Source organism: Patagioenas fasciata, chromosome 27 (assembly GCF_037038585.1).
Source record: "Patagioenas fasciata isolate bPatFas1 chromosome 27, bPatFas1.hap1, whole genome shotgun sequence".
Lineage (NCBI taxonomy): Eukaryota > Metazoa > Chordata > Aves > Columbiformes > Columbidae > Patagioenas > Patagioenas fasciata.
The window spans coordinates 3,315,428-3,327,555 of NC_092546.1; the positions used below are offsets into that span (position 1 = coordinate 3,315,428).

Genomic DNA, 12,128 nt, shown 5'->3' on the forward strand with positions numbered 1-12,128 from the left:
CAGAACCAGGATGGGAGGATTTTGACTTTGTATTTTACTTACGTATTCAGCAGTGTCATCTGTTTCCCACTGGGCAGAGAACAAGAGAGGTTTTGCACGTGAGAATACAAGAGGGGAAAGAAGGGAAAGACAGAGACACAGCATGAGGAAGGAGCCCCTGAGCAAGCAGCCACACGAGGTCACAAGTTACCAGGCCAGCATGAAGGAAGAAGTAGAGTGGGAGAAATTAGTAGATTCCACTGTGGCCTTTGCCTGTTTTAAAAGATGTCCCAGACACAGGGAGGGTGGCTGGTATTTAGCTCAGTGCTGGGACAGCAGCTCATGCTCTTCCACAATAGCTATAGTCTGCGAGTGCAAATGAACTGTAGAAACACAACATACGCCTTGTCGTAGAGACACTCAGCTGCTTTCTCCAGCCTTAACGTTGCTTGGGATGAGACGAGGCGGCCGGATCACCCACCCCCCCAAAACCCTTCCGGGAGAGGAGGAGACGGGAGCGGGAGGCGAGCGCTCACCTGGGCGTCCGCCAGCATGATGTCCTTGATCTGGGGCAGCCCCCTGGCCTCTCCGTTCTCCATGCGCACGTAGTGCACCTGGTAGCCGCGAATCTGGCCGTGCTGGCGGTTCTGGACTGGAGAGCGCCAGAACACCTGGATGGCGGTGGAGTTGAGCACCTCCACCTCCACCTTCCGAGGCGGAGCGCTGGGCACTGCGGGGAGGGAAGAAACGGGCAAGAGTCACTTGGGGATCCACCGGTGGGACACACACACTGAATCGACAGCCCTGAAGGGAGAGGGGGCTTAAAATGGATATGGCACCTTCTGGCACTGGGCTGTGTTCAGTGAAATGGGGAAGCGGTTCTGGGGGATCTAATCTGCACGGCTTGGAGGTGGGCAGGGAAATGGGTCCATCTCATAGTCCTGATGTTCTTCACAGCCCCCGGTTTGCTCAGATGGAAGAAACCATATAGTTCCAGACCACGTTCTGAGGGTAAAGCCAATTCCTCATGAGCCAGAAAAGCTCCGGTCCTGCCTGTGGGATCCCATGGAGAGGATGAGGAGGGGGACGCGCCCTGGGGATCCCGCGTCTCTCGGGCAGGACGGGCGGTTGGTGGTTACGGCTGCTGCACAGTGTCGGGGCAGGAAACACGGCATGTCTCGCATGGAATTTGGGCAGAATATTTGGAAATATCAAAGGACTGACAGCTAAACCTACAAGAAACCCATTTTTCTCTGAGCCAGGTACTTGGTCCACTTGGACATGGGCAGCGAAACAGGACCCACGCTGGGGACAAACCTGTTGCTTTTCAAACAATTATTTCTATTTGGGATGGAGGCAGAAAGCCTGAGAAGTTTGGAATTCAATTGTGTTATTTACTTGACCTGCAGCATTTGAGGGTCCCAGCTCTCCATTCATGCACAGATATTTTTCCCTGGTTTTATTTTACTGTAGAAATACCAGGAAAATTCAAGTCTTTTGTCCCTGTCGGTGCTAAAAGTCTCCAAGCTGGGCCGCTGTAGTGGAGTCTAAACTGTCACCGAAGGGTTTCTGAAACTTCAAGGAAGAGATTCTTCCTTTTTTCCCATAATCAGCACTTTGACTTGAAGAGGAGCTGGTAACACGGAATGTGTGGGAAGAGCTCTTAATATTTCCAAACAGTTTCTGGCAGCAACCGTCTCCTCTGATTTCATTTCCTTGCTGCTTCAGCTGCTTCCTCGCTCAGTAAGAGCATCTTCCCAGGAAAGCCAAGGCTCACAGAATCCCAGAGTGTCAGGGGTTGAAGGGACCTGGGAAGCTCATCCAGTGCAATCCCCCCATGGAGCAGGAACACCCAGCTGAGGTTCCACAGGAAGGGGTCCAGGCGGGTTTGAATGTCTGCAGAGAAGGAGACTCCACAACCTCCCTGGGCAGCCTGGGCCAGGCTCTGCCACCCTCACCCCCAACAAGTTTCTTCTCATATTTAAGTGGAACCTCCTGTGTTCCAGTTTGCACCCATTGCCCCTTGTCCTGTCACTGGTTGTCACCCAGCAGAGCCTGGCTCCATCCTCCTGACACTGCCCCTTTCCATATTGATCCCCAGGAATGAGTCCCCCCTCAGTCTCCTCTTCTCCAGCTCCAGAGCCCCAGCTCCCTCAGCCTTTCCTCACATCGGAGATGCTCCACTCCCTTTAGCATATTTCTTGCCCTATGCTGGACCCTCTCCAGCAGTTCCCTGGCTTAGAGGCTTGACATGAATAAAACAAACACCCAGAAATGTAAAATTACATCCCAAAAGTAGGGAAGGACAAGCCTAGAGATGCAGAGGGGCTGAGGGAGGTGTTGCTGCACGGCTTAAACTGGGGGCTGCGGTTTGTCCCTTTGCTTTGGTGGCCAGAATTGCCTCGATGTCCCCCCCGCCAGGGACACGTATTCACCGGGGGACTCGGGGAAAACCCAGCAAAAGCGCAATTACCATCTTCATCTGTGCGGACGATAACCGGCGAGCTCTCCGGGCCCGGCCCCACCTCCGTGTGAGCCACGACAGTGATGCGATACTCTGTCCACTTCTCCAGTGACTCCAGTAGGATCTGACTGGTGGTTGGGGGGATATCATTCACCTCCTTAAGCTCCGTGTCCTCCGAGTCCAGCGCTCGATAGTAGACGCTGTAGCCGGCCAGGACGCCGTTCTGGCTTTCGGCCGGAGGCGGCCGCCAACTTACCAGAATGGCGGTGGATCTGGTGCTGACGCATTTTACGTCTTGAGGGGGGGCAGACGGTTCTACGAGGGGGGAAAATTCAGGAGGGAAAGGGAAGAAGGGGGAAAAAAACAAAAGATGGGAAAGATAAAAAGAAAAAAAAAAGGAAAATGATAACAAAAAAATCTAAAATAAAACATACAAAAATTTGGTTTAGGAAGATAAAATTAAAAAAGAAGCTTTTTATTGTTGTCTTTTTTTTTTTTTTTTAAATGAAAAGAAAAAAAAAAAGCCAACGGAAATGAAATGGGGCATCAAAATGGAAATGTTGTAAAATAAAGGAATAAAGTGGCAAGCGGGCTGGCCAAGAAGGGTCCGGTACCAAAGTGCCCTGGAAAGGACCTTTTCCTCGGCTCCCTGTTCCCAGGGGCCTGGCGGGTCCCCCTGGCTGGCAAAGCTCTTGTTTCCCAACCACAGCCTCTGGGATCCCCAATTTCTTTCAAGGGTTCTGTGAAAAGTAAGAAAAGCAAATCTCTTGCCAGGTGGCTTAAACGTAAGAGTCTGTACCTCCAGCTGCAAGTTCTTAGTTGTCCACAGGCCGAAGGAGGCCAAAAACCATGATGGTGATGGGCGGGAGAGCGCCAAGGAATGAGCCCACGGTGTGTTTAAACAGGGTTTTAGAGGAAAGATTTGCAAGAGAGCGAGGCAGTGGGTTTGCCAAGGTATTTAGGCACCCAGTGGGGTTTTTGGAAGGAACATGTTTAACTATCTTTGCGTTCGCAGCCTGAGCCGCATTGGGGTATTTCTGAAGTGCCAGGATGAGCGTTGCAAACGTGGCCCTACAGCCACCTCTTCAACCTAAGCTCACAACTAAGGGCTGATTTTCCATGCACAGGGAAGGTGCGACCGCAGTTTTCCAGTACAGGGCTGCTCCCCTCGGCCTTTACCACGGGAGGTGACTTTTAGTGCACCTGCAGGACACTTAGACCGGTGCTTCGTGCGGGGCACACGCTGCCTCCAAATACAGAGACAGCTGCAAAACCCACAGGGTATCGGTGCAAACACCACGGGACTGACCCCTCGGTGCGGCCAGGACTGAGGGGCTGTGCCCCAGCGGTAACCTGGGCACTGGGGAATCTTCAACAAGGTTTTTCAACCGCTAATTACAATCAACCAGCCCAGGCAGCAGAGAGAGCGATGCATTTTCAAGGCAATTCTGCAATGAATACAGTCAAACTGCAATAAATAGCTTTTAACTCTCTGCACACACCGCCAGAAACTGGGGTGTCCTTATAAGCCCCCAAAGCATCACCTGCAAGAAGCACAGTAGATAAATCCTGCACACTATTTCTCATTCCTCTGCTGCTTTTTAAGCAGCAAAAAGCTCTTTCACCGAGCAATCACTTTTTCAAGCCTCTTGCTCCCATCCCTGAGTCACCACCAGATGTTTAGGCCCAGCTTGCCTTGAGGACTCCGCTCAATCAAGCCACATTCTCCCAGTTCACACTGGAGTGAAAGCCACACGCTCTGTGTCCATCTCCATCAAACCGAAATCAGAGGGGTTCACAGAGAGGGTAAAGAGAACCCTTACGCTGACGTGCTGAGCGCTCTGTCCAGTAGGACGTTTTGGGTGTTTCTCCTGCTCTTTGGCTGTATTTAAGATGGCAAAATGAAACCCTGACGCTCAGAAACGCCCCCGCGGAGGGGGACGATCCCCGGCCATGGCTAGCCACGCAAAATAATATGAAATATGTCAAACCAAACAAAACCAAAAGTAACAGACTGGAAAACAAAACAGAAATCAAGCCGGTAATTTGAAAATAAACAAAAAACATCAAAGGAAATCATAATAAAATAATACTGATATAAAAAGTGACTCCTTCCAGAACATTCCCAGTCTGTTTACCTACCTTCCACGCTTCAACTGCTAATTTATAAGACTTTCTTACGAGAGAACACGAGAACTGAGCTACGAGGCCAGACCAAGCTCCTGGTGGGTTTCTGCACATGACTTGGCATTCAAAACCCCGCTCCTCGCTCCCAGCTGAGCTACCCCTGACCCAGCACCCTCACCCATGCAATAACAGTGGGTTTGGACCCCAGTCTATTCTCTTTTGCTTCATTTTCTGATGGATCTTCTTCCCCCTATAGCTCCCTCCATCTGCTGTGATGGATGCAGCACCAGAATGGAGGCGCGCTGCTCCTTCCCACAACACAAACTCCTTTCAAGGTACGGAGGAGAAAGGTTCAACCCTCTCCCAGTGCCTGCCGTGATGCTCTTCGCTTCTTTTTCCTCCCCATCAGGGGCTGGTAGGATTAAAAGCCACTTTTCCTGCTCAAGAGCCCAGCCAAAGCCAGCACGGCCGAGAAACCCACTGCAGAGAGGGTCTGGCCTGACCTACCCTTTCCATCCTGAACCTCATTCTGAAAGCCCCGCGAGCAGAGCCGCAGCGCCGGCCGCCCCTGGGGACACGCTCCTCACTCACCCTCCAGCACAGGGACCTACCCAGAGGCCCTGGAGCGAGGCCTCCTTGGGTTTGCACCTTCTCTGCTCAACAAAAGCCGGGGTGTGTGGGTGGGTGATGGGGGAGAAGGCCCAGATCCCACCCGGGCCCTCTCCCCATCACTCTCATCGACTACAGCACCTGGATGAAAACAGCCACCAAGTGCTGGCTGCCCACACTGGAGATGCATCTGGGGAGCTCATGGCACTGGGAGTTTTATTCCTTCACAATCCAGCCCAACCTGCGGGACGTGCGTGGGGACGGCATCGAGAACGGGGGGTTGTAGGCAGGAGCCAATGTACCGCAGCCCAACGTGGGGCTGGGAGCCCAGCTCTGCCGCCAGCCCCTGCGCTGGAACCGGAGCCACAGCGCGGGCGAGAGCCCCTCGGCTCAGAGCATCGTCTCTGCCCGTTTGTCCCAGGCAGACAGGAATTTGGGGAGCCCTCCCACAGATGTGCGTGCGGAGCCACGCACGTGTGGGGGAGCCTGCAGCGCCAGGGTGGACTGTGTTTGTGAATCCGCTTGAGACCAGCCAGTACTCACCTGAGCTGCACCTCTTACATGCTTTAAAGTTGACTGTCCAAGCCACAAGAATGACCCTTACTGACCTTGTACAATACAATGTTTTTTAACCCTTTAGGTACCATAGACTTGTGTATTAAGTTTCGTTCACTTTACCTACTGTGAGGAAGGGGGAAGGGAAGGAGAGCAGAGCTAATGGGTGGGGGAAACGTCCTTTCTTAGGAAGGAACAGAGGGTGAGAAAGCCCCGTTGTTCCTCTAAACCTGCGCAGCACCCACCCGGCCACCCCGGCTGCGGTCACAGACTCTGAAATTGCCGAGCAGGAGAGTTGCCAAGGAGCCCTGGGAAGGTCATGGCTAATTAGAAAGGGCCAAACAGCTTTCTCCAACCATAAGTCTTGTTATTTGTTTTCACAATCTACGTCTCTGGTACTTGAAGAGTTAAAACCCAGCTACTTCAAGAAGAAAAAGATACTTTACCTTTAGTTTAATGGATTTTACTTTGGTTATGATGCTCAGGAGCCACCCTGGCAGGGAGGTGGAGGGTGTTGTGCAGAAAGGAGTGCGATGCGGGGAGGGCTGTGGCGTGCAGGCACATGCTTGCCAGCTCGCTTAGGAGGGGCAAAAGCACCGAAAACCTCGGCAAAGGCGGCGGGAGGACGGGGGAGGCTTTGCTGTTGCAGAGACACGATGGCACCGTGGTGTGAAACCGCCCAGCAAGAGACAGACGGACAGAGCAGGGAGCTGGTTTCATGGGGCTGCAAGGGCATGCAGGCAGGCAGAGCAGCGAGAAAAGAAACAAGAGCCATGGAGCGGGCCGAGGAGGAGCCGAATGGAAAAGGAGCTGCAGAGGGAAAGACACAAAAGCCTGTCCCGAGCCAGAAGGTCTGTGAGCCGAAGGATGTCGCCCGGACCAGGGAGAATTGACTCGTTCCTCCAACAGCCAGCCAGGAAAAAATGTTTCATCGTGTTACAGGACACTGACAGCTCCCAGCTGATGTTCTTAAGAGCGTTACATTAATAAAACTATCCCTACGAAAGCTGAGCTACAGAGAAATAAACCCGGCCTCACTCTGGGCAGGTGCCAAGTTCGAAAAAGCCCCGAAGCCTTCCCCTTTCCCAGATCCCCTTCTCTTCAGGGACAAACACCCAGCACCACTGAGCCCTCCTGCCATCAGCTCCCACCCCCTACTCCAGCCTGTTTGTATCGACCCAGAAAGCACAAACCCCAGACCCTCCTTTCCTCCCACCCCCACAAATCTCAAAGAGGGAACCCCCTTGTAAAACAGCAGCAGAGTGTGGGTAAGTCGGACTCTTATTTTGCAGGTCCTTTTGGTTCACTTTCCCGCACCCGCAGCGATGCTCCCTCTGACAGTACCACACTGGAATCAGAACCAGCAGATTTGCAGCAGAGTCGGGAAAAAATGTTCTTTCGATACGTAGATAAAGAAAAAAATAAAAAAGGAATAAAGGGGGAAAACATTTGAAGCAAACAAAATATCTCTGAACGGACCAGAGGCCTGAGACAGCCCCAGTAAGGAATTCTGCTTATGCAGAAACGGCCTCCGCTTTCCTCCCGCTCCTGGGGGGAGAGAAGGAGAAGGAGGGAGATGGGGGAAAGATAGACAGACAGCAGGACGTGACAACTGAACCGGGGAGAGCCCGCTGCTGTCCCTGCTACGGGCTCTGAGGGACGGAGCGGCGCTCGCTCTCCTCGCACTGCGGCCAGAGCCGTTGCTGAGTTAGTTCTGCTCCTGGCTACTCCAAACTGCAGCGGAGTGATTTAGTAGAGATGAGAGGAGACAGAAAACACAAAGAACAGCTGCCACAGCCACTCATGCAGTGAAAAAACACCTCGTTTAAAAGCAAAGATCTGTGAAAAGCCCAGGTTGAAATATTGCCATCCAGGGTTATCGTCCCCAGGGCAACAGCGAAGGGAGACAATCCATTAAACTAAAACCAGCACATTTTGGTTGCGTATGCTCCATCCTGGTGTCATTAATATCCCCTCCCTCAGCCTCCACGTGACTCTCCCGCTCTGGAGCCCAAACGGGCCCGTTCCCAGCGCCGCTGGGCCAGCAGCTCATGGAACAGAACACAAGGGCTGCCTTCCCAACAGCGGGTGGAAACATCGGGACTTTCGATTCATCACCTTCCCTTCTCCTCTTTCCTCCCAGTTCCCGCACCGTCTCCCCGCTCCATTGCCTGTGCCCCCCTTCCAGAGAGCGGCTGCGCGATGCTTGGGCGCCGTCCTCCCTGAGCATGCTCAGCACCACGGCCCATCGACAAGCTCCTCACCCCATCAACGGGTGGTGCTACCTGGCCTCCCATCACCCCCCGCCCAAAACATGCACCAGCCTGGCTCTTCATTCACAAGCTATTTGGTCAGCAAAGGGAGAAGGCAGAAGATCCAAGTGACCTCCCACCACCCCGCAGAGGAACCCCAGAGGTGCAACGCGGCGGGAGCGCCAACGTCCGCCCACAGCTCCGTACCCCTGTGCCCACCATCTCTGGCTCCCTGACTGTCTTCCCCTCAGAGAAGGGTGGGAAAAGGAGAGACACCTACTAGACTGCAAGGTGCGCTCCCGGACCTCCGGGGTGAAGGCCCCCAGGCCCAGGGCCGAGCGGGCGGCCAGACGGAAGACATACTCAGTGTTGGGCTTCAGGCCTTCCACAGTGAACGAGGTCGTTGGGTCGAAGTTCTTCGGCACCTGAGATGGGCGAAGGGGGAAGAAAATAAAATACAACCAAACCAAAAAGCAGCAGAGGCGAGCCCTGCCCGGAGACACCTGCCCTGCTCCCCGCTCTCGGCTCCTCAGGGCCCCAACTCCTTGTGCTGCTCCGCTGCGGACTCACCTCCCTGCCGTGGTCTCCTTCCTTATAGAGGAGCTCATACTTCACTATGATCTCCTGGCGGGGAGGGCTCCACGACAACACGATGCTCGTCTCCGTCTTGGCTTCTGCTCGGAAGTTCATCGGCTGCCCAGGGACTGACATGGAGAAGAGGAGGCAGGATGAGAGACACGAGAATTCACATTAAGTTGGGTAATTACAAGACTCCTACCCTGTTTTCTTCAAAGCCTGTGCGTGAAGAACATGTCAGCAGCAAAACGCGATGCTGCAGAGTGGGAAGGACTCTCCTTTATAGGAGCGGAAGGTTAAATCCCACTGCAGGACATGTCCAGAGCTACTACAGATGGCAGAGTCCTACTGGATCATCTGCCTCCTTCTTGCCGTGCAGGATACAGCCCTTCCCATTAATGTCCAGCATGGGAAGATTCTGGAGGTGGGAAGCCCAGTTGAAGAGGCTCCTCACCAGCACCCCACACTGGAGACGGAGCACCCAAAAACATGCTGGGCGAAAACCTGCGATAAAACACCTTTTGTTCTCAGCTCAGCACATCTGCTGTGACAATTAAGGGTTAGTTTTGCTTCTCTTTTAGAAAAAGGCAAAATAGGCTCGCTCCCCACTCACTTCTGAGAGGGCAGTTTCTGGGTACTTTAAAAAGGGTTAACATTCACCGTTGCCTGGGAAGTGAGTGTTTTTATGTCTATTAAAGACATTTAGAACCTGGAAGCAATAAGATACTCACTTTGAAGCATGGCACTGCAGAAATGGATTCTCTCTGCATAATTGCTTGCCCTGACCATTTAAGAAACAGTCTTTCCGAGAAAAAACAGATCAGAAATCATGCACCAGGCCCTCTGGCTCCAGCCACTGGACCCAGCTTCTTCCCAGAAGGTTACTTCTATTCGAACCAAATTGAATCAATAAAGAAATAAATGCTCTGGTGAGATGGCAGCCACAGCTGGATAACGCTACAAGCAAACATCTCCCCCTTCTGCAGCCCGGGGTATCCAGGGCTAGTGACCATGAGCCAGCACTGGGCCCTTGTGGCCAGGAAGCCAATGGTACCTGGGGTGGGTTAGAAGGGGGTGGTCAGTAGGTCAGAGAGGTTCTCCTGCCCCTCTGCTCTGCCCTGGGGAGACCACACCTGGAATCTTGTGTCCAGTTGTGGCCCCTCAGTTCCAGAAGGACAGGGAACTGCTGGAGAGAGTCCAGTGCAGCCACCAAGATGCTGAAGGGAGTGGAGCATCTCCCGTGTGAGGAAAGGCTGAGGGAGCTGGGGCTCTGGAGCTGGACAAGAGGAGACTGAGGGGGGACTCATCCATGGGGATCAATATGGAAAGGGGGAGTGTCAGGAGGATGGAGCCAGGCTCTTCTGGGTGACAACCAGTGACAGGACAAGGGGCAATGGGTGCAAACTGGAACACAGGAGGTTCCACTTAAATTTGAGAAGAAACTTGTTCCCGGTGAGGGTGTCAGAGCCTGGCCCAGGCTGCCCAGGGAGGCTGTGGAGTCTCCTTCTCTGCAGACATTCAAACCCGCCTGGACCCCTTCCTGTGGAACCTCAGCTGGGTGTTCCTGCTCCACGGGGGGATTGCACTGGATGAGCTTTCCAGGGCCCTTCCAACCCCTGACATTCTGGGATTCTGTGACACAAACGCTCACCTCCTTGCTGTGTCTTGACCTGGATGGGGTCGGAAAGGGGCCCGTCTCCCACGGAGGTGAAGGCCAGGACACGCACGGTGTAGGTCTCGTCCTCCAGCAGGCTGCCCACCGTGGTCAGCAGGCTGTCGTCCACGTTGTGCTTCTGCCAGTTGCTGACGGGTTGATCGGGCTCCATGGTGTAATAGACGCGATAGCCACGGATCTGCCCGTTGGGCTCCACCGGTTCCTCCCACTGGATGATCATGGTGGTGCTGCTCAGCATTCGGCCCTGCACGTTGCGGGGGGCACTGGCAGGAGCTTGTTCCCCTGTCCGAGTGACCACGGACTCGCTGGGAGGGCCCTGCCCGATGCTGTTGACCGCAGAGACCCAGATCTCATACTCGGAGTTGGGGCTGAGCCCCCCGATACTGTAGCGTGTGGTGGTGATGTCCTCTTTGATCTGATACGGTCCATCCTGGCTTTTAGACTTGTATTCAATGACATAGTAGGACACAGGGTCTGGATTTCCAGAGTCCCAGGTGATGGTGATACTTGTTGCTGTCGTCTCTGTCACCACTGGCGTCCCAGGAGCCTTGGGGAGCGCTGAGAATCAGGAAGAACAGACATTAAAAAAAACCAAACACACATATGCTGAAATGGTGCCTAATTGGGCTAGTTAGGGCTGTAGGAGCCGGAGGCGCAGTACCAATCACAGCGCGGCAGTTCGGTAAAGTGCTGCTGAAATATTATGAACCTAGTTATACACTCTATTATCCTCCTTAAACTGCTCCATCAAAAGGAAAAGTGTTCAGCTAAACATCTGGAATCATTAGCACAGCCTTCAGCTGCGCATCCGCCGGCTCTCGCAGCAGCGAGGAAAAGCAGCTTCACCAGAGCTCCTTCCAAGCACGTAACCGGACCTTCCGAACCAGCGCTGGCAATGGCTCCGGCGTTGCTGAGTCTGTGTTCAGCGGGTAATGTGCAGCGCAGACTGCGCTCTCTACACCTATAAAGCTGTAAGTACTTGGAGTGCTTCCTCTCCAGCCACAAACGCGTGTTAATACTCATCTCCAGGCTCCCATTGCAGCTTGTTGGAGGCTGCACATTCAGTGTTAGACACCTCGAACAGCTTTACCTATTCTCCTCACTACATGCTTTAGACCCTTTCCAACCTCACCTTCTCTAGGCTCAGACACCTCTAAAGCTCTAACTCCTTTCACCTTCTGGGTGGGGAACACTGCAGGTGCTTACATGCAGAAATGTAAGGAGGAATAGAATACAAACAGAGGAATAGAATACAAATAAAATGACAAAAGGCAGAAGGCACCAGCAGGGCAAGACTCCCCATCTGAGGAGACAGGACAGTTGGAAGCGGACGCAATGTATCTTACACAGCAGCTTTTTAAACTGATAGGATCCGACAGGGAAAAAGGAGAAGGAAGAAAATACTCAGGCAAATGAAGAGCAGCTCGGTCCAGCCCCAGGCATCCTTCTGCTGGCACACGAGCCCGCTCCCTGTGCAAAAGCTCGGGATGAGCGTCACGTCAAGGTTCACTAGTCCCTACTCACTTGTGCTGTCAGACCTTCCTTAGATGCACTGATACAACAGGACTGGTTTTCTTCAGCCCTCCCCTTCTCCAAAGGGTTTCTCCTCCTCTCCCTCACCCACCCGCATCCTTTCCCACCCCGTTGCCCCCCAGCCCCGTCCTGGGCATCGCCAGCACTCAGAGCAGACACCAGCTCACACAGAGAGCTCCACACTCACCCAACCACAGGGGCATCCCGCTTGGGTTTTAATACTCCCCTGCTGAGGACAGAATAGATTGAAGATTGCACCCGTGCTCCTGGTGGGAACGGCTAGCTGGAAGCCGGGGTTATCCCCCCTCTCGCTGAGGCAATACCGGCCACTAAGATGCTGGAACTAGGCTCTAGTGCA

General features: G+C 53.5%; 1 protein-coding gene across 12 annotated transcripts in view; it reads right to left on the minus strand.

Moving 5' to 3' along the window:
• The window catches only part of PTPRS (protein tyrosine phosphatase receptor type S), a 149,996-nt gene that overhangs the window by 33,071 nt on the left and 104,797 nt on the right, over positions 1 to 12,128 (minus strand). For 5 of the 12 annotated variants that reach the window (XM_065858064.2, XM_065858061.2, XM_071799709.1 and 2 more), the window contains 6 exons: positions 10,214 to 10,795; positions 8,557 to 8,690; positions 8,267 to 8,411; positions 2,453 to 2,758; positions 516 to 709; positions 43 to 69 (listed from right to left, as the gene is read on the minus strand). In XM_065858064.2, coding sequence (XP_065714136.1) covers positions 43 to 69; positions 516 to 709; positions 2,453 to 2,758; positions 8,267 to 8,411; positions 8,557 to 8,690; positions 10,214 to 10,795 — 1,388 coding nt within the window. The remainder of the gene's footprint in view (positions 1 to 42; positions 70 to 515; positions 710 to 2,452; positions 2,759 to 8,266; positions 8,412 to 8,556; positions 8,691 to 10,213; positions 10,796 to 12,128) is intronic. The other 7 variants (XM_065858066.2, XM_071799711.1, XM_071799710.1 and 4 more) reach the window with 2 other exon arrangements.